The sequence below is a fragment of the Bufo bufo genome, chromosome 10 (genome assembly GCF_905171765.1).
Source record: "Bufo bufo chromosome 10, aBufBuf1.1, whole genome shotgun sequence".
Lineage (NCBI taxonomy): Eukaryota > Metazoa > Chordata > Amphibia > Anura > Bufonidae > Bufo > Bufo bufo.
The window spans coordinates 128,278,925-128,303,361 of record NC_053398.1 but is presented as its reverse complement, the minus strand read 5'-3'; the positions used below and the strand labels follow the sequence as shown (position 1 = coordinate 128,303,361).

General features: G+C 46.3%; 2 protein-coding genes and 1 long non-coding RNA gene across 6 annotated transcripts; 2 read left to right on the top strand and 1 right to left on the bottom strand.

Annotated features, from left to right (window-relative positions):
• Window positions 1-69: 69 nt before the first annotated feature.
• LOC120980192 lies at window positions 70-10,198 on the top strand. Its single transcript, XR_005774485.1, has 2 exons — window positions 70-928; window positions 9,966-10,198. It is a non-coding gene; the product is annotated as an uncharacterized LOC120980192 (long non-coding RNA).
• Window positions 1,900-10,198, top strand: APRT (adenine phosphoribosyltransferase). Of its 2 annotated transcripts, none has more exons than XM_040409120.1 (6): window positions 1,900-2,079; window positions 5,323-5,426; window positions 7,495-7,628; window positions 7,834-7,912; window positions 8,783-8,982; window positions 9,746-10,198. In XM_040409120.1, the coding sequence occupies exons 1-5, from the start codon at window positions 1,916-1,918 to the stop codon at window positions 8,923-8,925; spliced, it is 624 nt and encodes a 207-aa protein (XP_040265054.1). In that variant the 5' UTR covers window positions 1,900-1,915; the 3' UTR covers window positions 8,926-8,982; window positions 9,746-10,198. The 2 variants fall into 2 exon arrangements, with proteins under 2 accessions (XP_040265054.1, XP_040265053.1); XM_040409119.1 differs by having other exon boundaries at window positions 1,901-2,079; window positions 8,783-8,979; window positions 9,743-10,198.
• Window positions 9,839-23,569, bottom strand: CDT1 (chromatin licensing and DNA replication factor 1). 3 transcript variants are annotated; one of them, XR_005774483.1, is made up of 12 exons: window positions 23,152-23,569; window positions 21,427-21,561; window positions 20,129-20,349; window positions 19,851-20,045; window positions 19,618-19,763; window positions 19,324-19,427; window positions 19,055-19,243; window positions 18,793-18,936; window positions 18,482-18,683; window positions 16,621-17,382; window positions 14,449-14,451; window positions 9,839-9,958 (listed from the first exon to the last, which is right to left on the bottom strand). XR_005774483.1 is itself a non-coding variant. In XM_040409117.1 (10 exons), exons 1-10 carry the CDS (start codon window positions 23,470-23,472, stop codon window positions 17,219-17,221), a joined length of 1,821 nt encoding a protein of 606 aa, XP_040265051.1. In that variant the 5' UTR covers window positions 23,473-23,569; the 3' UTR covers window positions 16,451-17,218. The 3 variants fall into 3 exon arrangements, 1 of the variants encoding a protein (XP_040265051.1); XR_005774484.1 differs by lacking the exon at window positions 14,449-14,451 and adding an exon at window positions 15,940-15,942 and having other exon boundaries at window positions 9,843-9,958; XM_040409117.1 differs by lacking the exons at window positions 9,839-9,958; window positions 14,449-14,451 and having other exon boundaries at window positions 16,451-17,382.
• Between the last annotated feature and the right edge of the window lie 868 nt (window positions 23,570-24,437).

The window sequence follows — 24,437 nt, the reverse complement described above, 5'->3', positions numbered from 1 at the left end:
AATAAATGTCGGACATGCCGTAGTTTTATTCCGGCAGCCTCTCGCCGTGCCTCTGCCGGAACTCTGCCCCCATTTTAGTCAATGGGGACGAAGCAGCAGTCCGGCAGTCCCATTGACAGTCACTAGCGGCAGGACGGATCCGACAGGCTGTTGACCCGACGGAACAGCCTGCCGGAGGTCCGTGCCTCTGGTGTGAAAGTAGCCTAAGCTGGCACATGCTGCCCAATTGTACACTCCACAGCCTAATACTGCACAACGAGATGATCTAGCAAGGTGAAAAATCTAAATCATTTTAACTTGAACCTTCTCTTTTCTATACACTCAGGGTTTGAGGATAGACCAGTGTTTTACAGACTATCTATGCTTGTGCAAAATTTTGTGAAACCCTTATGCGGCAGTCTTCAATATACGTTTTTTTAGTTTTTAAAGAAACTACAACTCTCAGCATGCTCTTACAGCAATGGGTTAGCAAGAATTAAGAGGGAGTCTGGTGGACGATCAGACGACAGGGTTCTTTTTGTAGTCTGTAACCATAGATACCTATAGATCTGCACTGAACATACAGAATGGAAGGAGATTTCACATCCAGGCTACTTGCAACGTGGCTTCATTCATTTTAGACGCAAGAATGTAAATGGTCTGGGAGGCTGGACCTGCCCTTGAAGTACATTAATGTAAACTTGTAAGGGTGTTTACAGCTACCTATGGATGTGCCTTGTCCATAAGGCAGCCTATGTGAACTGATGCAACATATAACTATACAGCCGTGGTCACTGAGATGTGCAGGAGAGGCCTGAAGCAAATTCTCTACTACAGGGATCAGCAACCTTCGGCGCTCCAGCTGAGGTGAAACTACAACTCCCAGCATGCAAACATGCTCGGCTGTTCTAACAATTCCCATAAAAGTGAATAGAGCATTCTGGGAGTTGTAGTTTAGGAGGTTGCTGATCCCCGCCGCCATCCCACAGCATTTCTGACCTTCGTGTCCTCTTACAGGGGCTCCTTCAGGTACCAGGTCCTGAGTGTGACTTCTGCATCCTCACCTCCATTACATGGAAGCAGTTTTAAATGTCTTTTATCCTGTTTCGTTTCCTCGGTGCCATAAGATGTTTTTCTCTCTTCTAAAGCAATTTATATATTAGGATGAATTTCCTGGTAGAAAATAATAGTAGAAATCTGCTGTATGTGATTTATCGTGCTGTTTATACATGAACACTCCTACCTCCATGTGCATTTCATCTGCAATATACCAAGGGTCACCTCCAGACAAGAGGCAGAAACCAATCAGATTCCAGCCATCAGAATCGGAGTGATCTGATTGGACGCTACCGAACACTTCGCTTCCATTTGTCTGCAGAAGGTTTGGTCCAATGTGCCTGGGATTAGACTGTACGCCTGCCGGCAGGAGCGCCGCCTGTGGGACGGGTGATTTTATTTTTTTTATCAATGCTTGGACTGAACTGCGCTGATTATAAAATGATAAATCATAAAAGCTTCTGTTCTGTTTACAAATTTATGAGAAATCAGTTTTTTGGGGTTTTAAACATTAACAGAACTAGAGGCCCAGTATAATGGAGTTACCTGTTACCGGGGTGACGTGGCTGTCCCTGTCACGGGGGTGGGTGACGTGGCTGTCCCTGTCACGGGGGTGGGTGACGTGGCTGTCCCTGTCACGGGGGTGGGTGACGTGGCTGTCCCTGTGCACGGGGGTGACGTGGCTGTGCCTGTTTCCCATATGAAAAGAATTCCACACAATTGAAACTAGGAGACGCTTCTGTTTGCTCTCCTTGTAAAACCTCTTGAATGACGACGTCCCATTGATGTGCACATCACTTCTGAGCTGGGGGGCTGTACTCTGCCGGGAGACACGGGGTCACTGTGCGACAGACACACAGAGAGCAGTGGGTGTACTAAGATGGCCGCTCCCCAGGTCGCACGTGGGTCTCCCAGTAGCGTGGTGATGACGTCACGGGAGGTCACGTGTTCTCCGGTAAGAATGAGTTTGCTGGATAAGCAGATGCTGCTCCGGGGCTCGGTGCGGGAGTTCCCCGACTTCCCCGCTCCCGGCATCATCTTCAGGTCAGTGCCCTCCTCCTCCTCCGTTTCTGGCATACCTGTCCTGTGTAGCAGAGTCCCATCAGACGACATGAGCCGTCCCCACGGGCTGCACACATCATCAGGGAGATGGCTGAGCTTGCAATTAGTTTTCTTTTTCCTTTGGCCGCACGTTCTTTTCACTTCTATACCTTGGAGGCGGCCATATTACTGGAGCCCATCATAATTTAAAGGCCTATTCCTATCTGGCACATTGATGGCATATCAGTACCATATACCCATCAGTGCCAGATGGGTCCCACCTCAGGGATCTGCTCCTGTCTTCAAAATGGGGTCCCGAAGTGACGGAGAGGACACAGCGCACTCATTATAGCCCAGTTCTTACTGATAAGAATGTGTCTTAGGGTGGGTTCACACTAGCGTTAGGGATTCCGTTATAACAGAAAATAACGGAATCCATAAGACGGAAGGACGGATACGTTCTTCTGCCCATAGACTTGTATTATGATGGAATGCAAAATGGAAGCCTTTAAAAGGCATTCCGTTTGCTCTCCGTCCTAATAGAAGTCTATGGGAATCAAAACGGATCTGTCTGGGTCACGTTATGCAAGACGGAAAGCAAAGGACTTTGTTTTCCGTCTTGCATAACGGGACCCAGACGGATTCGTTATGCTTTCCCATAGACTTCTATTAGGACGGAGAGCAAACGGAATGCCTTTTAAAGGCTTCCATTTTGCATTCCGTCATAATAAAAGTCTATGGGCAGAAGAACGGATCCGTCCTTCCGTCTTATGGGATTCCGTTATAACCATGCTGGGGCTCCGATCGGTTACTATGGCAGCTAGGACGCTACTGAAGTCCTGGCTGCCATGGTATGTTAGTGAGCAGCATTATACTCACGTGCGCCGTGGCCGCCGGGCGCTCCTTCTTCTCATAGGTTTGTGCGCCGCATTGCTAATGCTATAAGCATTAGCAATGCGCCGCACAGACAGAAGAAGGAGCGACCGGCGGCCACGGCGCACGTGAGTATAATGCTGCTCACTAACATACCATGGCAGCCAGGACTTCAGTAGCGTGACTCCTGGCTGCATTACACTGCTGGGACTCCGATCGGAACTGCCCACTGCCACCAATGCAGAGACTGAAGAACATTCCCGGCACCCGACCTCTGACAGGACGCTGTGATCCGCGCGATTAACCCCTCAACTGAGGGGTTAATTGCGGCGGATCGCAGCGTGCAGTCATAGGGGCCGGGATATGGGCGGCACGTTGGTATTCAGGCATTCATTGGTGGCGCAGTGGCCACAGTCCCTCCCCTCCTCCTACTCTGTTCTTATTGGTGGCCAGCGGCAGCCGCGCACAGTGGGGACGGAGGGACTCCTCTCCTTCTCCACTGTGCCGGCTCAGGAGAACATGGTGCGCGCTGAGAGCGCAATCTTTCACTACCGCTCCGTGGTTATATCGCGGTCCGGCGATATGCACAAAATCCATATCGTGGCGCAAATTTATATCGCATATCGCCCACCCCTACTTCAGACCTGAACTGGTCCTTAGAAATTTTCCAAAAAATTTCAAGATTTGCTTCCAACTTCTAACGTCCCCAAAAAATAAAATGTCATTTTCAAAATGATCCAAACATGAAGTAGACATACGGGGAATGTAAAGTAATTACTATTTTTGGAGGTATTACTATATATTATAAAAGTAGAGAAATAAAAATTTGGTATTTTTTTACTCATTTTTACCACTGTCATGAAATACGATGTGTGACGAGAAAACAATCTCAGAATGGCCTGTATAAGTAAAAGCGTTTTAAAGTTATTACCACATAAAGTAACACTGGTCAGATATGCAAAAAATGGCCTGGGCAGGAAGGTGAAAACAGGACAGGGTTGAAGGGGTTAATCCAGTCAAGTGTTGCTGTAGCAGTGTGTTTGGGGGCATTGTCCTGCTGGTAAACCTCCGTCCTGGCCTCAGATCACGCACAGAGTGGGACAGGTTTTGCTGAAGAATATCCCTGTATTTAGCACCATCCATCTTTCCCTCCACTCTGACCAGTTTCCCAGTCCCATCCCCCCAGCATGATGCTGCCACCACCATGTTTCACTGTGGGGGTGGTGTTCTTTGGGTGATGTGTTGGGTTGCGGCAGACATAGCGTTTTCTTTGATGGCCAAAAAATTCAATTTTAGTCTCCTCAAATACACCTTCCTCCATACATTTTGGGAGTCTCCCACAGGCCTTTTCGCCAACTCACAACGTGCCTTTTTGTTTTTAGCTGAAAGTAATGGCTTTCTTCTGGCCGCTCTGCCATAAAGCCCAACTCTATGAAGTGTACGGCTTATTGTCGTCCTATGTACAGATACTCCAGTCTCTGCTGTGGAACTCTGCAGCTCCTCCAGGGTTACCTTAGGTCTCTGTGCTGCCTCTCTGATTAATGCCCTCCTTGCCCGATCCGTGAGTTTTGGTGGGCAGCCGTCTCTTGGCAGGTTTGCTGTTGTGCCATGTTCTTTTCATTTGGTTATCATGGATTTGATGGTGCTCCTGGGGATCATCAAAGATTTGGATATGTTTTTATAACCTAACCCTGACTTGTACTTCTCAACAACATTGTCCCTTACTTGTTTGGAGAGTTCCTCGGCCTTCATGGCAGGTTTGGTTAGTGATGCCTCTTGCTTAGGTGTTGCAGCCTCTGGGGCCTTTCAAAAAAAGGTGTGTATATGTAATGACAGATGATGTGACACTTAGATTGCACACAGGTGGACATCATGTCACTAATTATGTGACTTCTGAAGGTAATTGGTTACACCAGAGCATTTTATGGGCTTCCTAAGAAAGGGGGTGAATACATAGGCACATGCCAATTTTCTGTTTTCTATTTCTAAACAATAGTTTTATTTATATATTTTTCTCATTTCACTTCACCAACTTAGACTATTGTGTTCTGATCCATCACATGAAATTCAGATTAACAAAACATTGAACATAGGGCTGTAATGTAACAAAATAGGAAAAAAGTCAAGGGGGGTGAATACTTTTGCAAGGCACTGTATCTGATTGTGGATAGGGAGGGGGTGCACCTCTTGACTGCTGCTTCATTCAGTTGGAGAACTTGGAACTATCATTCTTGTGATCAGTGGGGGGGGTCTCATCATTTGGTCCCCGAACAATCAGATACTTATGGTTGTCCCAGGATACAATGCGTGGGATAGGCTCCATGTTATAGTTTCCATATCCTATGTGTGTGTCTTCTGATTCCTTCATTCCAGGGACATCACCCCAGTTCTTAGAGACCCCGCTGCGTTCTCCGCCGCCATCGACCTGTTTGAGGCCTACCTCCGAGAAAAATTTCCAAAGATCGATCTCATTGCTGGTAAGGTGGCACATAGTGGGAGGGGACCTTTCGCCACCAGGTTATTGGGGATCTGTTTGTTCTTAGGCCACGTTCACGTCACTGTGGGACGGCTTTGCCCGTTTTTCTAACTGCAAAGCGTGCATCTGCAAAACACGGACATCGGCTGTGTGCAATCTGCATCATGGTGCAGACCATTTGCCTTCAATGGGTCCGCGATAAGCAAGGTGCGGCTGAACATTGGACATGTCCTATCTTTTGCAGAGCGAAGAGTTGCCTTGATGGATGCATCACTATGGCCAGCCACACATAGTCCACACAATGTTATCGGCCAAAAGGTCCTCCATACTCAACCTCTAGAGGTGCATCTATGGATGAATCGCTGGGGAAACTGATGTGTTTAGAGGTGGAGGGCTTGAGGGGGGGGGCAAACAGAATTATTTTTTTTTAACAAATGTTAGTGCAAGGGTGGTGATATATCAAGAAAGTAATTATGGAAGCTAGACAGCAGCTAATGCCCCACTTGTACCCATAGGGCCATGTAAAGTGGGCACGTACGTAGACAGTAGGATAAAATGTGTAGGGTACAACCCCAGGGTGCGGCTGGCTACATGATTTCACCATAAAAGTGTGTGGCAATTGCCTGCCAGGGGTGGGTGTGCCACAAGTGTAATCAAACCCTTAGGCTGAGTTCACACGGGCGAGATTTCCGCGCGGGTGCAATGCGTGAGGTGAACGCATTGCACCAGCACTGAATCAGGACCCATTCACTTCTATGGGGCTGTGCACATGAGCGGTGATTTTCACGCATCACTTATGCGTTGGGTGAAAATTGCAGCATGCTATATATAGTGTGTTTATCACGCAACGCAGGCCCCATAGAAGTGAATGGGGCTGAGTGAAAATCACAAGCATCCGCAAGCAAGTGCGGATGCGGTGCGATTTTCACGCATGGTTGCTAAGATGACAGTCTATTCACTGTATTATTTTCCCTTATAACATGGTTATAAGGGAAAATAATAGCATTCTTTAATACAGAATGCTTAGTAGAAAGTCAATTGAGGGTTAAAAAAGAAAAAAAAATGAACTCACCTCCGCCTCTTGATCGCGTAGTTCCCGGTCTCTTCTTACTTCTTTAATCATGAGCTGCCGGCTAAAGGACCTGTGGTGACGTCACATCACATGGTGATGGACCATGTGATCAGCTCAGTGACATCACCACAGGTCCTGAAGAAAGAACAGGAGACCAGCAGCTACGTGATCAATTGGAGGAGGTGAGTTAATTTTTTAACCCTCAATTGACCTTCTACTAAGCATTCTGTATTAAAGAATGCTATTATTTTCCCTTATAACCATGTTATAAGGGAAAATAATTACATCTACACAACACCAAACCCAAACCTGAACTTCAGTGAAGAACTTCGGGTCTGGGTACCACATTCAGGTTTTTATCACGCGCGTGCAAAACGCATTGCACCCGCGTGATAAAAACTGAAATTGGGTACCTACTCGCCCGGGCCGCATCCTGAACAAATCCGTCGCGCCCGTGTGAACTCAGCCTTAGGCCTCATGCACACCCGCGGCCGTTCCGTTTTTTTTCGCGGACCCATTGACTTTCAATGGGTCCGTGGAAAAATCGGAAAATGCACCGTTTGGCTTCCGCGTCCGTGATCCGTTTTTCCAGTCCGTCCTATTTTTTTCACGGACCCATTCAAGTCAATGGGTCCGTGAAAAATTACGGATGCACACAAGATAGTCGTCCGTGATCCGTTTTTCCTATCATTTTCAATGGAAACTTGACTTTTTTTTTTTTTTTCACTTTTCATGTCCGTGGATCCTCCAAAAATCAAGGAAGACCCACGGAAGAAAAAACGGTCACGGAACAACGGAAATCCATTTTGCGGACCGCAAAAAAAAAACGGTCGTGTGCATGAGGCCTTTGGGTTATTTAGGGAAGCGTCTGTGAAGGGGTGACATCCAGGACACAGCAATATCTTTTGCTACGTTGAATTAATTGTAATGCGATGTATAAAACGCAACAAAACACGTCTGGATAATAAAGTATAATGGAGGCATTCCTTCATTACAGGGCTGGACTCCCGCGGTTTTCTTTTCGGTCCGTCGTTGGCACAAAGATTTGGAATTGGGTTTGTGTTGATTCGGAAGAAGGGAAAGTTACCAGGTCCAACAGAGTCTGTGTCCTATTCTCTGGAGTATGGAAAGGTAAATACAGTATAGGGGCGCCGTCGTCACACGGGCGCCAGGGATGTCATATACATGTAGGGGTTTGGGCGGAGGGGGGCATAGTTAGCTTTTGCATTATTAGCTTTTTATATAAATAAAAAGAAAATTGAATTTTTTGGACAGCCTAATGCTGTTCCCTTTTTTTTTTTTTCCCCTCATTCCAGTTCTTTTGTGTCTTTTTCAGGCAGAGATTGAAATTCAGACTGATGCTGTGCATCCGGGGCAGAAGGTTGTGATAATTGATGATTTATTGGCCACTGGAGGTAAAAACAGGTCTAATATGCCACATTGTATGCACATTTTTCATTCTGAGATGTGACTTTAAAATGTACCTGTTAGAAGGAGCAAATTCATCAGAATTGACTCGTCTCATCAAGCAGGATTCTGCAACGGGGTGTCCTTAAAGTGGAGGACACCCCCTCTGCTGCTTGATTGACAGGGCCGGACCTGACGATCTTCTTGCGCTACTGGAGAAGTGACGTCACTACACTTCTGGGCAGCTTCGCAGGAACAGTTGCTGCACCGGAAGCAGAGGCCCTGCGCTTGCACCGCTACTTGGCACAAGATTGTCAGAGCCCCTGTCAATCAAGAGGGGGGGCGGCGGCGGGACATCCTCGGCTTCTGAGAAACTCCATTGCAGGTGCAGAACTCTCTCAAATCTATTTGCTTTTCTCTACTACTTATTTTAACAAACTTTTGTTAAAATGATGATTGGTGGGGTGAGAGCCCCCCCCCCCTTTATCGATCGCTTAAAGGGAGTGTCACTCAGCTCAGCTGAACATGATACCTTTCACTTAGTGATTCATTCTGGAGAATAAGTATTTCTCAATTCATATGCAAATAAACAGTTAAGTGCACCAAGGGCGGGCCAAAGCCACTCTGTGCACCCTTGCCCCTCCCTTTACTCCATTGACAGGATCAGGTGAGGTGACAATTACAAAATCTGCATACATTTATTTTTTAGGAGGTTGTATAGGATTACAAAAACATGGCTGCTTTCTTCCAGAAATAGCACAATACCTGTCCTTCGAATTGGGAACAGCTGCAATACCACCTGAGCACAAGTCACAAGTGTGGTGCTGTTTTAGGAGCAGCCATGCTCATAGTAACCTGATGTATTTGGTTATTTACAGGGACAATGTCTGCAGCTTGTCAACTACTGCAGAGAAGACAGGCAGACATACTGGCCTGCCTGGTGCTGATAGAGCTCAAGTCACTGAAAGGGGCAGAGAAGCTTAAACCGCACCCCGTTCACACCTTGCTGCAGTACGACTGATCCGGAAGATCCAGAAGCTGCTGGGACTTAATTTTGCTGCATTTGATTTACATGTTAGGGCTCTTTCACACCTGCGTTATTGTCTTCCGGCATAGAGTTCCGTCGTCGGGGCTCTATGCCGGAAGAATCCTGATCAGGATTATCCTAATGCATTCTGAATGGAGAGTAATCCGTTCAGGATGCATCAGGATGTCTTCAGTTCCGGTACGGAACGTTTGTTGGCCGGAGAAAATACCGCAGCATGCTGCGCTTTTTGCTCCGGCCAAAAATCCGGAACACTTGCCGCAAGGCCGGATCCGGAATTAATGCCCATTGGAAGGCATTGATCCGGATCCGGCCTTAAGCTAAACGTCGTTTCGGCGCATTGCCGGAGCCGACATTTAGCTTTTTCAGAGTGGTTACCATGGCTGCCGGGACGCTAAAGTCCTGACAGCCATGGTAAGTGTAGTGGGGAGCGGGGGAGCAGTGTACTTACCGTCCGTGCGGCTCCCCGGGCGCTCCAGAGTGACGTCAGGGCGCCCCAAGCGCATGGATCACGTGATCCATGTGATCACGTCATCCATGCGCATGGGGCGCTCTGACGTCATTCTGGAGCGCCCCGGGAGCCGCACGGACTGTAAGTATACCTCTCCCCCGCTCCTACTATGGCAACCAGGACTTTAATAGCGTCCTGGGTGCCATAGTAACACTGAAAGCATTTGGAAGACGGTTCCGTCTTCAAATGCTTTCAGTACACTTGCGTTTTTCCGGATCCGGCAGGCACCTCCGGCAACGGAAGTGCATGCCGGATCCCAACAACGCAAGTGTGAAAGAGGCCTTAATTTAGGTTTCCAGGACTTAAAATCAAAAAGGAGCATCTGCATGCTGAGGAACGAAGAAGGACTAATCAGGGTCCCATCTGTGACCCCAGTGTATCTGGTCATGTCCAAGCATATGGGTAGGTATCAGCAACCTGTAGCAGTCCAGCTGTGCTGAAACTACAACTCCCAGCATGCACACTCACTTGGTTATTCTAGGAACTCCTATAGAAGTGCTGGGAGTTAGTTTCTCAACAGTTGGAGTGCTGGAAGTTGCTGATCCCTTCATCTATGGTGCCAGGCATTGATTACTGGGACACTATATACACACACATGTGGAGAGGAGGTAGACGTAGATTTATTTTATACTGGTCTTTATGGACAAACCTGGCTTAGGGTCCTGTCCACACACGGTTATTTTTGGGAGGTAATTACCTACAATGAAGAACTGCAATAATAAATACAATCCCACCTTACACTGCATTACGAGTCATTCTGAAACACCTGAGGTATACCGCCAAGGACAGCGATTGCAAACTGCAGAAATATGGCATGTGAACAAACAGTGACAGGAGAACTAGAAGAACGCTGAAAAAAGGGGCGAGTAACATTTTAGGGCTTGTTCAAGATTTAATGATCTCAGACAAATCCTTTAACCACCTCCGGACCGCCTAACGCAGGATCACGTTCCGGAGGTGGCAGCCCTGCGCAGAGTCACGCATATATGCGTCATCTCGCGATGGGCGAGATTTCCTGTGAACGCGCGCACACAGGAACGGAAGGTAAGAGAGTTGATCTCCAGCCTGCCAGCGGCGAGATCGTTCGCTGGCAGGCTGGAGATGTGTTTTTTTTTAACCCCTAACAGGTATATTAGACGCTGTTTTGATAACAGCGTCTAATATACCTGCTACCTGGTCCTCTGGTGGTCCCATTTGTTTGGATCGACCACCAGAGGACACAGGTAGCTCAGTAAAGTCCCACCAAGCACCACTACACTACACCCACCCCCCCCCCCCCCCCCCGTCACTTATTAACCCCTTATCACCCCATATAGACTCCCTGATCACCCCCCTGTCATTGATCACCCCCTTGTAAAGCTCCATTCAGATGTCCGCATGATTTTTACGGATGCACTGATAGATGGATCCGATCCGCAAAACGCATCCGGACGTCTGAATGAAGCCTTACAGGGGCATGATCAATGACTGTGGTGATCACCCCATATAGACTCCCTGATCACCCCCCCTGTCATTGATTACCCCCCTGTAAAGCTCCATTCAGATGTCCGCATGATTTTTACGGATGCACTGATAGATGGATCCGATCCGCAAAACGCATCCGGACGTCTGAATGAAGCCTTACAGGGGCGTGATCAATGACTGTGGTGATCACCCCATATAGAGTCATTGATCAACCCCCCCCCCCCCCCCCCCGTCATTGATCAACCCCCCCCCCCCGTCATTGATCAACCCCCCCCCCCCCCCCCCGTCATTGATCAACCCCCCCCCCCCCCCCCCCGTCATTGATCAACCCCCCCCCCCCGTCATTGATCAACCCCCCCCCCCCCCTGTCATTGATCCCCCCCCCCCTGTCATTGATCAACCCCCCCCCCCCCCCTGTCATTGATCAACCCTCTGTAAGGCTCCATTCAGATATTTTTTTGGCCCAAGTTAGCAGAATTTTTTTTTTTTTTTCTTACAAAGTCTCATATTCCACTAACTTGTGTCAAAAAATAAAATCTCACATGAACTCACCATACCCCTCACGGAATCCAAATGCGTAAAATTTTTTAGACATTTATATTCCAGACTTCTTCTCACGCTTTAGGGCCCCTAGAATGCCAGGGCAGTATAAATACCCCACATGTGACCCCATTTCGGAAAGAAGACACCCCCAGGTATTCCGTGAGGGGCATATTGAGTCCATGAAAGATTGAAATTTTTGTCCCAAGTTAGCGGAACGGGAGACTTTGTGAGAAAAAAATTAAAAATATCAATTTCCGCTAACTTGTGCCAAAAAAAAAAAATTTCTATGAACTCGCCATGCCCCTCATTGAATACCTTGGGGTGTCTTCTTTCCAAAATGGGGTCACATGTGGGGTATTTATACTGCTCTGGCATTCTAGGGGCCCCAAAGCGTGAGAAAAAGTCTGGTATCCAAATGTCTAAAAATGCCCTCCTAAAAGGAATTTGGGCACCTTTGCGCATCTAGGCTGCAAAAAAGTGTCACACATCTGGTATCGCCGTACTCAGGAGAAGTTGGGGAATGTGTTTTGGGGTGTCATTTTACATATACCCATGCTGGGTGAGAGAAATATCTTGGTCAAATGCCAACTTTGTATAAAAAAATGGGAAAAGTTGTCTTTTGCCAAGATATTTCTCTCACCCAGCATGGGTATATGTAAAATGACACCCCAAAACACATTCCCCAACTTCTCCTGAATACGGCGATACCACATGTGTGACACTTTTTTGCAGCCTAGGTGGGCAAAGGGGCCCATATTCCAAAGAGCACCTTTAGGATTTCACAGGTCATTTACCTACTTACCACACATTAGGGCCCCTGGAAAATGCCAGGGCAGTATAACTACCCCACAAGTGACCCCATTTTGGAAAGAAGACACCCCAAGGTATTCCGTGAGGGGCATGGCGAGTTCATGGAAGTTTTTATTTTTTGTCACAAGTTAGTGGAATATGAGACTTTGTATGAAAAAAAAAATAAAAAAAAAAATCATCAAAGTCTCATATTCCACAAACTTGTGACAAAAAATAAAAAGTTCCATGAACTCACTATGCCCATCAGCGAATACCTTGGGGTCTCTTCTTTCCAAAATGGGGTCACTTGTGGGGTAGTTATACTGCCCTGGCATTCTAGGGGCCCAAATGTGTGGTAAGGAGTTTGAAATCAAATTCTGTAAAAAATGACCTGTGAAATCCGAAAGGTGCTCTTTGGAATATGGGCCCCTTTGCCCACCTAGGCTGCAAAAAAGTGTCACACATCTGGTATCTCCGTAATCGGGAGAAGTTGGGGAATGTGTTTTGGGGTGTCATTTTACATATACCCATGCTGGGTGAGAGAAATATCTTGGCAAAAGACAACTTTTCCCATTTTTTTATACAAAGTTGGCATTTGACCAAGATATTTATCTCACCCAGCATGGGTATATGTAAAAAGACACCCCAAAACACATTCCTCAACTTCTCCTGAATACAGAGATACCAGATGTGTGACACTTTTTTGCAGCCTAGGTGGGCAAAGGGGCCCACATTCCAAAGAGCACCTTTCGGATTTCACAGGTCATTTACCTACTTACCACACATTTGGGCCCCTAGAATGCCAGGGCAGTATAACTACCCCACAAGTGACCCCATTTTGGAAAGAAGAGACCCCAAGGTATTCGCTGATGGGCATAGTGAGTTCATAGAACTTTTTATTTTTTGTCACAAGTTAGTGGAATATGAGACTTTGTAAGAAAAAAAAAAAAAAAAAAAAAAAAAAATAATCATAATTTTCCGCTAACTTGTGACAAAAAATAAAAAGTTCTATGAACTTACTATGCCCATCAGCGAATACCTTAGGGTGTGTACTTTCAGAAATGGGGTCATTTGTGGGGTGTTTGTACTGTCTGGGCATTGTAGAACCTCAGGAAACATGACAGGTGCTCAGAAAGTCAGAGCGGCTTCAAAAAGCGGAAATTCACATTTTTGTACCATAGTTTGTAAACGCTATAACTTTTACCCAAACCATTTTTTTTTTACCCAAACATTTTTTTTTTATCAAAGACATGTAGAACTATAAATTTAGAGCAAAATTTCTATATGGATGTCGTTTTTTTTGCAAAATTTTACAACTGAAAGTGAAAAATGTCATTTTTTTGCAAAAAAAATCGTTAAATTTCGATTAATAACAAAAAAAGTAAAAATGTCAGCAGCAATGAAATACCACCAAATGAAAGCTCTATTAGTGAGAAGAAAAGGAGGTAAAATTCATTTGGGTGGTAAGTTGCATGACCGAGCAATAAACGGTGAAAGTAGTGTAGGTCAGAAGTGTAAAAAGTGGCCTGGTCTTTCAGGGTGTTTAAGCACTGGGGGCTGAGGTGGTTAAACAAGATCCTGCAATGAACAATTAAACCACATACAGAACTGGCTTATAGGGCAGGTTTACACATTGCAGTTGAAGCAATAAATCAGTTTCACTTGCAAAAATACATGCTTGAGTGGGATTTTAATATTGATGACCCATCCTCAGGATATGTCATCAATATCGGATATGCAGGGGTCTGACACCCAGCACTCCCACCGATCAGCTGTTTGAACAGAAGGCCTTCCTATCATTATTTACTGCGGTGAGCAGTGTTATACAAGCCGTCCCATTCACTTCTATGGGACGGCTCCTTCCTCTACACTTAAATACTACATAGCTGCCCCATAGACGTGAATGGGACGCTTGTAATTACACTGCCCACCGCTGCAATGTCAAGCAGGTAAACAATGAGCAGTCATCTCTCCAACCAGCTGATTGGGGGGGGCAGGTCATCAATATATAATCCCAGAAAACCCCTTTAAGCCGCCTGCACACGAGTGCCGGTGAACACACTTAAGATCCACATAAAATTTCCACAGCAAAATCCGCTATTTCTAAATTGCGGATTTCCAATGAAGGGTGAAATACACAATTACCATGCTGTGGATTTGGAAATCTGCTCGGCCGATCAATTTCCGCACACAATCTATAAAGTGTACATGAGATGTGTAATCTCATACACCTTGCTGGTACTGTACTACACTATGATTTTTCCACACAAACTATGCGTATTTCACAATGAGTCGTGAGCAGGTGGCCCAAACCACAAAGTAACCTGCCATGCTGCCCAGTTATTCTTAGGCTGGGTTCACACGAGTGGATGCCGTGCATGGCATCCGCTCCGTGAATGACAGCCAAGACCCGATGCAGACTGCAGAGGCACAGAGCATTAACATGACTGACAATGCTCCGTGCCTCTCTGATCTCTTTACTACGAAATCACAGTGACAACTTTATCTCATAATGATTTCGTAGTAGAGAGGCACGGAGCATTATCAGTCATGTTAATGCTCCGTGCCTCTGCAGTCTCCATCGGGTCTTGGCACTCTTTCATGGAGCGGATGCCACACACGGCATCCGCTCATGTGAACCCAGCCTTAGTACAATTTTAAGCTTTTCCAGCTTCAACCCCCTATGTTGGCTAGGGCCAGCACAGTGCTGTATCTGAATATTTTTTTTAAAAAACCTTGCACCCCACTGTTTCAATTGAGTGCCAAGGGTCTGGTTCACCTCTGTCTGGTCCCTGGGTGGGTCATGTTCACTGCTGCAGCCAAATCACTGGCCACAGAGGTGGCACATCACCAGCGAAGCCATTGGCTGTAGTAGCAGACATGACACACCGGGGGCTGCACCCTAAAATAAAGGCGCAGGCCAGTTTATCCCCCTCCACTACAGGTGCAGCCCTAACCTGAAATGGGTGTTTAAGATAAATAAAAACCCTTTAAATCATACCAAACTTAAGGGGTATGAATGGAGCAGGTCCACTGCACCTTTATTAGTAGTGCTTGGCCATCTCCCAGAGATAATGGCGCAAATGTCTGCATGCTGTTGACTACTTATACTGGCACACAGAACCCCGTCCTTCCCATGTACAACAGTTGGAGTAGGACACCCACAGATGCTTGTGCCCTACATAAGTTATCACATGTGCCCTTTAAGGCTAGGTTTACACATTTAAATATGGGTTTGGCTTGAAAACTACAAGTGGATCATAAGGGGGTGATTTCCACAGAACAAATACCCTTTCATAATCTACACCTGGTTTAGGCTGAAACTGCCTGAACATGTAAACCCAGCCAAGGAGTTGATCGCTAAAAGGTGTATTCAGACATTGTCATTGACCAACAAAAACAAACTATAAACCATATGCATTTACAGTTTTGCCTTGTGCTTATTGGCAACATGGAAATTACTTTTTTTACTTATAAAAATCTGCATTTGATGCAGTCAATAACCACTTAATATACCTGTATAAGACAAAAAAAAAAGTCAGTCTGGCAGTGCAGCTCAGAGCTATAGATATCAATCAGAATTGCTTTCCGTAGGAACAGGATGCATGAAACAAAGGATCAGGCTGGAGGCTCACCATGTCAGACTATATTGTGTGTAGCACAGCAGCTGCCTTTATACTGACGGTCTCAGAATAGTGAGGCCACAGAGTGGTGCAGCTTCACACCACACATCTACAGAAAGCCATGGTAACAAACTGCTCATGGCTGTTGATGTGCAACTCGCACAAATAGCTTGAAGAGCTGTGCAAATAAACCTGTGACCGCTGTGTGATAGAAAGTCTCATACACATGATTCCATGTATTACTAGTTGTAGTACTAGAACTAGTCCATGGACACCTACACCAAACCCTGGCATAAAACAGACAGAAAGGCAAAAGAGTATTGCAAATTAAGGGCTCATGCACATGACTGTATGCCTCAGACATACGGTCCCTTTGTGGGCCATATGTCCTGAAGCAGCATTGATTGTATGCACGGGAATGCACAGTATCATAGGTTACTATAATGCTCTGCGCACCAGGCCACCCACAGGGCTATTGTCCCACACATATCATATGAGTGCGGGACAATAGTCCCACAGGCAGCCCGATGCACACAGCATCATAGTAGCCCATGATACTGTGCATACAATCAATGCCGCTTCAGGACATATGGCCCACTCACGGACTGTACGTCTGAGGGCATACAGTCATGTGCATGAGCCCTAGGGGAAAATGCAGACCGCTGCCTCCACCATACCTGCTATTGTGAAACTACAACTCCCAGCACACACCATTCTAATTTCTGAGAACAGCTGAGTAACTGTGCATGGTAGGAGTTGTAGTTTCACAACAGCTGGAGTGCCTACAGTTGCTGACCTGACAAAGCCTTTTAAAAAGTAAATATAAAAAAACAAAAACACTGGGTCATTTATTAAGACCGGCTTTTTACACCAGTCTCATCTTCACCTAATTAACCAAATATTATGGCAGTCCATGCACCTGTCAAAAGATACTACAGCCCCTGACCGGATTCATTTTTTGCCAACATTCACGCCTGTGGCTAGGTGTAAGTGTTAGTAAACTGCCTAGGTCCTGCCAAACTGTTTAACACAACGTAAAACTAATTGTTGCATGGCTGGTCAAAAAAAAGTCATAAGTCCTTTTGACAGCACTGCCATGTGAAACTTTTGATGTTGTAAAAAAAAAAATCCAGGTTTATTTTACATTTTCCTGTAATATTCCCTTCAATGCAATTTTACACAAAACTAGCAGCACCAAGATGCCAGAAGTCTAGACACCAGAACATGGTTTCACACACAAACTGGAAAGCGATTGATTTAAAAAAGGACTGCATCCTTGTAAAAACCTATAAACAAAGTCTCAAAAAGAAAACCTTGCCTAATATCTAAAACTAGCATGTCAGCGCGACTCCTCTTCCTTCATTTTCTTTGCCAGTCTTTCCAAAATAAGATTCAAGTCCATAGTCTTGTTTAATTTGTAGTAAGTGTCCTTTCTGACGGGGTGAACTGTGAGCCAGTCTGGAAGCAGATCCACCAGTAATGACAGATGCTTCTCCATCTCTCCTGAGGGAGGGGAAAAAAACAAATTACTACAAGGACAAAGCAGAGGGAGACATCACATCAAGATCTTTGCTTGCAATTAATGGAAAACATGGTCTTAATATGAACAATTAAAATGCGCTTTATCAAAATGACACCATGAAATGATAAAAGAGGACCACAGCAGGAAAGAAGGTAACTTATTGTACATGGCAATGGTGACAGCTTAATATGTCACCAGGTTTTAGCAGATTACCTTTAACAGCAACGCTGTAGAAGTCGCCACTCAGCCCATGGTTTCCTTAACTGTGACCTAGACTATCAGTTCTAGGCAGCCAGCAGCTGTGAAATGCTTAATCTAACTCATGGTTTACTTCCCACCATCTTATTTTCAATAGCCCCAGGAAGGATCTTGCTGCATCCCAAGTCTGCCATCTCCCATAGGATATGTTTGGCCATCTAATACTGAACTAAAGACAGGGATCCTCCTTTCACACTCCACTTGTTTTGTGGGGCTCTTAGGTGTTGCATCATTAGGTGTCCCCTCTCCAGGTGTCTATGGCTGTTACCTGGGCCTCTCTTTAATGTTATCGGGAATATACCTTTGCATCCACTGACATGGTTGTGGGCCACAAGGTGGTTCTTGGACTGCGTTTATCTGTTTTCTGCCCACCCTTTAGACTGCTCTAGGACATACCATGGTCTTGCCTTTCCCCTGCCCCCATATCTATGGTTCTGCCTGTGTCCTCCAAACACATGGAAGAGAAGGATTTTATGGTAAGCAACTAGAGAGCAAAGATCTCAAAAACTAGAAAATTGAACAGATATTAGACAATGTAAACTCCAATCTGACGGTCTAAAGATGTGCCCAAGTGGTTCATGCTGGATGTAATACATTTTGTGCATCTTTAGACAACTTTACACCATCTATGTTGGTGTACTTTCCGTCAAAATGTTTGCACACACGTGGTTCAATGAGTTTTTTTTTAACCCAATGTGGTATAAGGCATCCATGTCATTGTTTGCTCAAATCATACAAGAATCACTTAGGTTAATCTCACAGATCTGAAAGTCACAGAACAACCCCCCCCTTTATGCAACAAACAAAGTAAGTCTTCCCTACCTGGAGACATTGATGATCGGCAACTGGAGATTACTCTGTCGCACACAACTTCCACAGTCAGGGCTGGCTTCTTCTCTGAAACAAAGACATTTCGAAGAATACGGGCAAGCTCTGGCAGCCTGGACATCATGAGGAGATGCTCCTCATGCTGGGGTTTGCGGGTCATCATGGCTTGAAGCTTCTGTGCTTCCTTAGCACGAATCTGAAAAGCAGGCAGTATTTCAGACTAAAGTTTCTCCTAGTATGAACAAAGTTTAGGCAAAAACCGCTCTTTTAAAACAGGGCGGGGGAGGGTTTTAAACTATGCCTACCCTTTCCAGTAGGGATTGGGATACTCCTTTTAGGGCACTGGATGCAGCCGGGGCAGGTTTAGACTCTTCTGAAGGACCAGGCTTTTTGTCTTCAGTATTAGTCTCTGCAGTTCTTAAAGCCAAATTTGCAAGAGCCTTTTCCATCTAGAAAAAAAAAAAAATTATAAAAATAAATCAGCGCAGTTACCAAATGTGAATAAAAGATGTGTAGCAAAGTGCTCACTGAACAAAGATGGGGGCAATGCCTTAGCACAACACTCACCTTAGGAGTCATCAAGCCTCTTGCTTTAGTCAATACCTCCTGTGCGGTGGACAGCTTGTCTACTTGTGGTGGTTGTGGAAGTTCTGCTGCCGCTATGTCTGGAACCTCATCTACATTAAACCTTGGGTGCCAGCGAGTTAGCCGATCATCAGGCACCACCATCGGTGGAGTCAAAGTCGCCAGAAAAGACTACAGAAAGGGACATCAAAAGATTAGCTTGTGCACGACAACAGTGAAAATATCTGCACAACATCTGACCCAGCACTTACTTTGTGGTGTTGCTTCACAATACTGGTAAGGCTTCTGTGGAATAGCTTCCTGCGTTCCAGTAGGCGACTTGCTGTGAGCTGAAGGCGACCATCAAGCTTATCCTCTGCAAGATCAAGAAATGAAACATCAGAACTGGTTAAAATCTTAGAGGGGGGGGGGGGGGGGGGTCTTCCCCACTCTTTACATTTATAGCTGCTGGGGATGTATTACTTTAACAACCCATTTAAGAGTCATTAGCTTATGCAACACTGAAATAATGGTGGTAACCAAACTACATCTTAACACAAATTCACCTTCTGGGACAATTGGCTCCACAGTAAGATGATAATCTGTCTTCTTCACTCCATCCTTGAATGTGGGAATATTCTTCTCCTGTCTGAATCTGTAGGCTGTAGGGTAGACAGTCTTAATCTGTCCAACATTACGTTCCTCAAACTGCCTGTGAAGTGACAAGAGTTAGTTTATTGTACATACATTTCTTTATTTTTTTTAAAAGGTCTGTACAACTAAACTCTTTCCTACTTACTTGCGCATCATGTCCTGGACTCCTTGCTTCACTTTTGAAAAGGTGATTGTCTCTGAGCGGTTGAACAGCATTCCAACAATGGTGTCCATGCTGCGGAACATTTCTGAAAGCACTTTGTACCTAAATGGCAGCGAGAGCCCTGGTGGAACATCTTGGGCAAGTGTGTGAAACCGCTCATAGGCTGGAGCCTTCTCACTGCAAAAGTAATAGTTAACCCTTGTTAGCGATTTGGTTATATCCAAAGTGAATGTGCTAAAAATATAAAAAACAAAACTGACCTTTCCCTGTTTGGCTCCTCTACCTGCTCAGCCTTCTGTTTTTCTACAGTTTTCTTCCCTCTGATCTTAGACTCAAGTTCTTGAGCTTTTTTGAGCCTTGCTTTCAAGTCTGTGATCGTAACTTTACTTTCGACGGGGGCAGCAGGAACTTTTAGCTTCTGACTCAGCTCCTGTATCCTCTGCAGACGAGATTGTAATTCAAGATTCTCCTTGGATGGAACCTGGATGAAAATAAACACATAAATAAGCACAATGCAGACCACAAACAGGAAACGCTCTCCTCCAGGTCCATGCATTCATAGGTTTGCAAGACTGCCCAAGGCTAAACTATATACCAAGCTGATGTACTTAGGATAGGTCATTATCACATCAGCAGGGGTCCAAGTTCCAGCACCCTCACCAATCAGCTGTTTCGAGGAGCCGCTACGCTCACCAAAGCAATGCAGGCTCCCAGCAACTTTCCGAGGACAGCGCTGTACAATGTATAATGGATCATGATTAAGAACCTCTTTTTGGTTCGAAACATGTCGAGCTGATGGGAGGTGTCGGGAGTTGAAGTGCCACTGCTTTGTATTGTTTCTACACTGGAATTTCATTTTCCTGTGCTGGATTTTCTTCTTTTGTAAGCTATAATGGCTGTCCTTAGTATTGCAGCTAGGGCCCATTGACTTGAATAGGGCAGACCTACAACTAGGCCATGTGCTCAACATACAGCGATGTCACTGCCCTAGGATGAGGCCACACTCTCAGCGCCTCACCCCTGCAGATCTGATACCGATTACCTATCCCAAGGATAATTCATAAATAGCTTTTACTGGATAACCCCTTTAAAGGGGGCTGTCCGGGTTAAGAGCTGAACCTGGACATATCCCACATCTTCGCCTCTCTGATCCTCTACCTTGCACTGGATTGCGCAAAGGAAGGACTTGCATATTTACCACCACCCAGCAGTGTATTCAGTGAAGTCACTGGCTCTGCCTTAGCTGCTTTACAGGCTAGGGCAGCACTAAAGCATGCCCATCAATGCCACTGACATCACCAGGCTCACTGCTCTCCAGAAACCTCCACCTTGCTTACACTATGGAGAGCTGGAACTCCATAAAATGCTTTTGCCCTGCTCGATCCAGCACAGGGCAAGGGAGAGCATCATAGCAGGGGGACCAGAGGGGTGAAGATAGGGGTATGTCCAGGTTCAGCTCTGAACCCGGACAACCCCTTTTAGTGGTTACGGCTATGGTGACATCTAGCAGCAGTGACACCACATCAGCAATACAAGGCTTTGTTTAACCAGCACGTACCTGCACCTCTGCTGGGCCAGTCTGCAGTACACTACTTTTTGGAGAAAGTGTCACATTGACAAAGTCCTTTATCTTCTGTCCCAGAGATGGAGAAGTCTCACACTGGACTTGCACTTTGGAGCATGGGCTCAAACACTGCGAGATAACACAAAAACAAGAATTAGACTCTTCACTTAAAAGGGAGTCGTTCACCTAAACTGACCATTATAGAACACTAACCCTATGATCTGCATTATAGTCCCCATATTTGAAGGCTACTTACCGTAGAGCTCCCCGTCTCTTATTTTTTGCTTTAAAAAAAGAACCATTTATTCAATATGTTAATTAGGTTCTGAAGGTGCCCAGGCCCCTCCTTACACCCCTCTGGCCCGCCCTAGGAAAGCCAGTGCCGTTCACAAGACTCGCCGCGCCTGCGCACTTCATTCCCCATTATAGGCAGAGGCACAACACCGGCTAGATGTACAGGCCGGCACATGCGCATTAAACGCTATTGTGCCTCTGCCCATAATGGGGAATGAAGTGCGCAGGCGCGGCAAATCTTGTGAAGTGTTTTTTAGGGAAATAAGCGATGGACAGCTAGACGGTAAGTAGCATTCAAATATGGGGACTATAATGCAGACCATAGGGTTAGTGTTCTAACACAGTCAGTTAAGGTGAAAGACTCCCTTTAAAGGGGTATGCCGGTTATATGAAATTATCCCCTATCCACAGGAAAGGATAACTAATAAATCGGTGGGGGGGTCCTACCATGAGAACACTCACAAGAGCCATGTATCCTGTGGAGCCCCCTGAAATGAACAGTGTAAACTGTTGGGCACCACCGTATTCAATGGGAACATATGAAACCCTGTAATCATCTATGGATTTCCCATTTTTTAGCACTTTATTAGGGGGCTCCACAGGATCGCCAGACTGCCACAGGTCCTGATTTTGCTTCAGGAAGCACCCATTAGCCATACTTTAACAATGGGGGCAGCATGGGAACATTAAAAATGGCAGCCTCCAAATGAGCCAGTCTTTGTGATCAGCTCTGTGAATCTTAAGACAACCGCTTAAAGGGGGTTAAACAAAGAAAAATACATACTAGCCAGCCAAAAGGATAGCCCAAAAGTTATGGATCTCTGGAGATCCAACCAGAAGGATCCCTTCTCTGAATAGAGTGGTAGTGCACATCTGTTCATTTGAATGGGGCTGAGGAATGGCTGTTAAAAGGGATATTCTGGTTACATTAAAGGGGTTGTCCAGTTTGATATATCAGCTCGGCAAGGGTCCAAATTCCAGCCCCCTCCCTCATTCACTTCTACAGGAAAGTCTATCTCCAGAATACCCATAGAAGTGAATAGAGCAGATAAGTGTATGGCCTGCCAGCCACTCCATTCATTTTAGGGACTAGAGTAGCCCTGTTACCATAATGGGTGGGGCTCCCAGCAATAGTTGTCCCCTATCCTATGGATAGTTTAATATATTAACTGATCACTAGACCAATAAGCTTTTCTGAAACAGCCTGGGCACCTCTGCCACCTCATTCTACCAATCAGTGGGGGGCACACAACAGAAACTCCAGCCAGGTGGCCATAGAAGTCAATGGGATGGACAGGCCACAGTGCTATGGGGTGCTGGCAAGCCAGCCAATCAAGTTACAGCTTTCATTTTTCAGAAAGTATTTACGAAGTGAAAGCCGACACCTGATTGGCTGCCCTGGAATACACCGGCCGCTGCAGGTACCTGGGGCTTCTCTTCCGGTAGCTTCAGCTTCTTCCGCGCTGACCTCTTGCCCTGCACCTCCGGGCGGGTGACCTCCGGGTCTGAGGCCTGTCGGCTCCGCTTCTTGCTGCCGGGCACTACAGAGGCAGGAGGTTCGGCTTGCGTAGACCGCTCCGGGGTGCTGGGCGGCCGCAACAACTCCTCTAACTTGTTGCTGCGGGTTACGGTGCGGGGAGCTCCATCCTGCACAGACTGGACCTTCCTCCGCTTCGTCTCCAGAGGCCCCGCCGCCGCAGCTCGCTTTCGCTGCCCGAAGAAATCGGTGACTCTCATCTGCGCCATGTTCGCACCTCCTCCAAGCACACAGCTCTCCTCTAACCTGAGTGTGGAAACCCGCGAAAAGACCCAGAGGGTCACTCCGCCCGGGGCGTGACGTCACTGCTTCCGAAGCCTCCTATTGGACACAAATCCGGGGCAGAACGCCCAGTGGAACTCGGATTTCGCGGGCTAAACAGATCACGTGACCGAAATATTCCACACACACACAGTCTCTTTGCAGGGGGTGGGGGAGGAGTATATAATGATATTTGGTATAACCCTATGACGTAGTACAGTAGTCGTGACTCGTCCTATGAGCAGGACGGTTGACTCCTCCGGGTGAGGTCAGGGGAACACAGGCTGTGATGTCAAGAAAGAGACGCTGTGTATGTAAAGCTCTCAGTATATGGACTTTACATAAAAAGGACGTTTATCAATGTGCAAACCTCACTAATCGTAATGGACGCCTCAGGGGGGCTCTGAGGAGGGAACTGGAGGGGTGTATGGTGGGTGCTAACAAACCTCCCTACCCTGGCAGGGTATAGGACTCCTTTCTCTCTCATGCAACATAGCTTTGGACACCTTTGTGCACTAAAAATCAATAACCCCATATCTCACCGTAATGCAGCACATGATAACATTGCGCTTGTTTGCTTCACATGCTCTGACTTCTGTCAGAATCTGTGGGCGTCCCTGTTGATTGTAAGGGGGGCAGTGAGAAGGCAAACCTACTGTGAGCAGGGCACTAAGGGGGCATAACTAGGGTGTGCGACCATGCCTGACAGTGGGGGGCGCTAACAAGGTATTCTCACTGTGAGGGGAGTACTAACGGGCAAAACTACTGTGAGAAGGGCACTAAGGGGGCATAACTAGGGTGTGCGACCATGCCTGACAGTGGGGGGCGCTGACAAGGTATTCTCACTGTGTGGGGAGTACTAACGGAGCAAAACTACTGTGCGGGGAGTACTATGGGGCAAATAAGTGCTGTA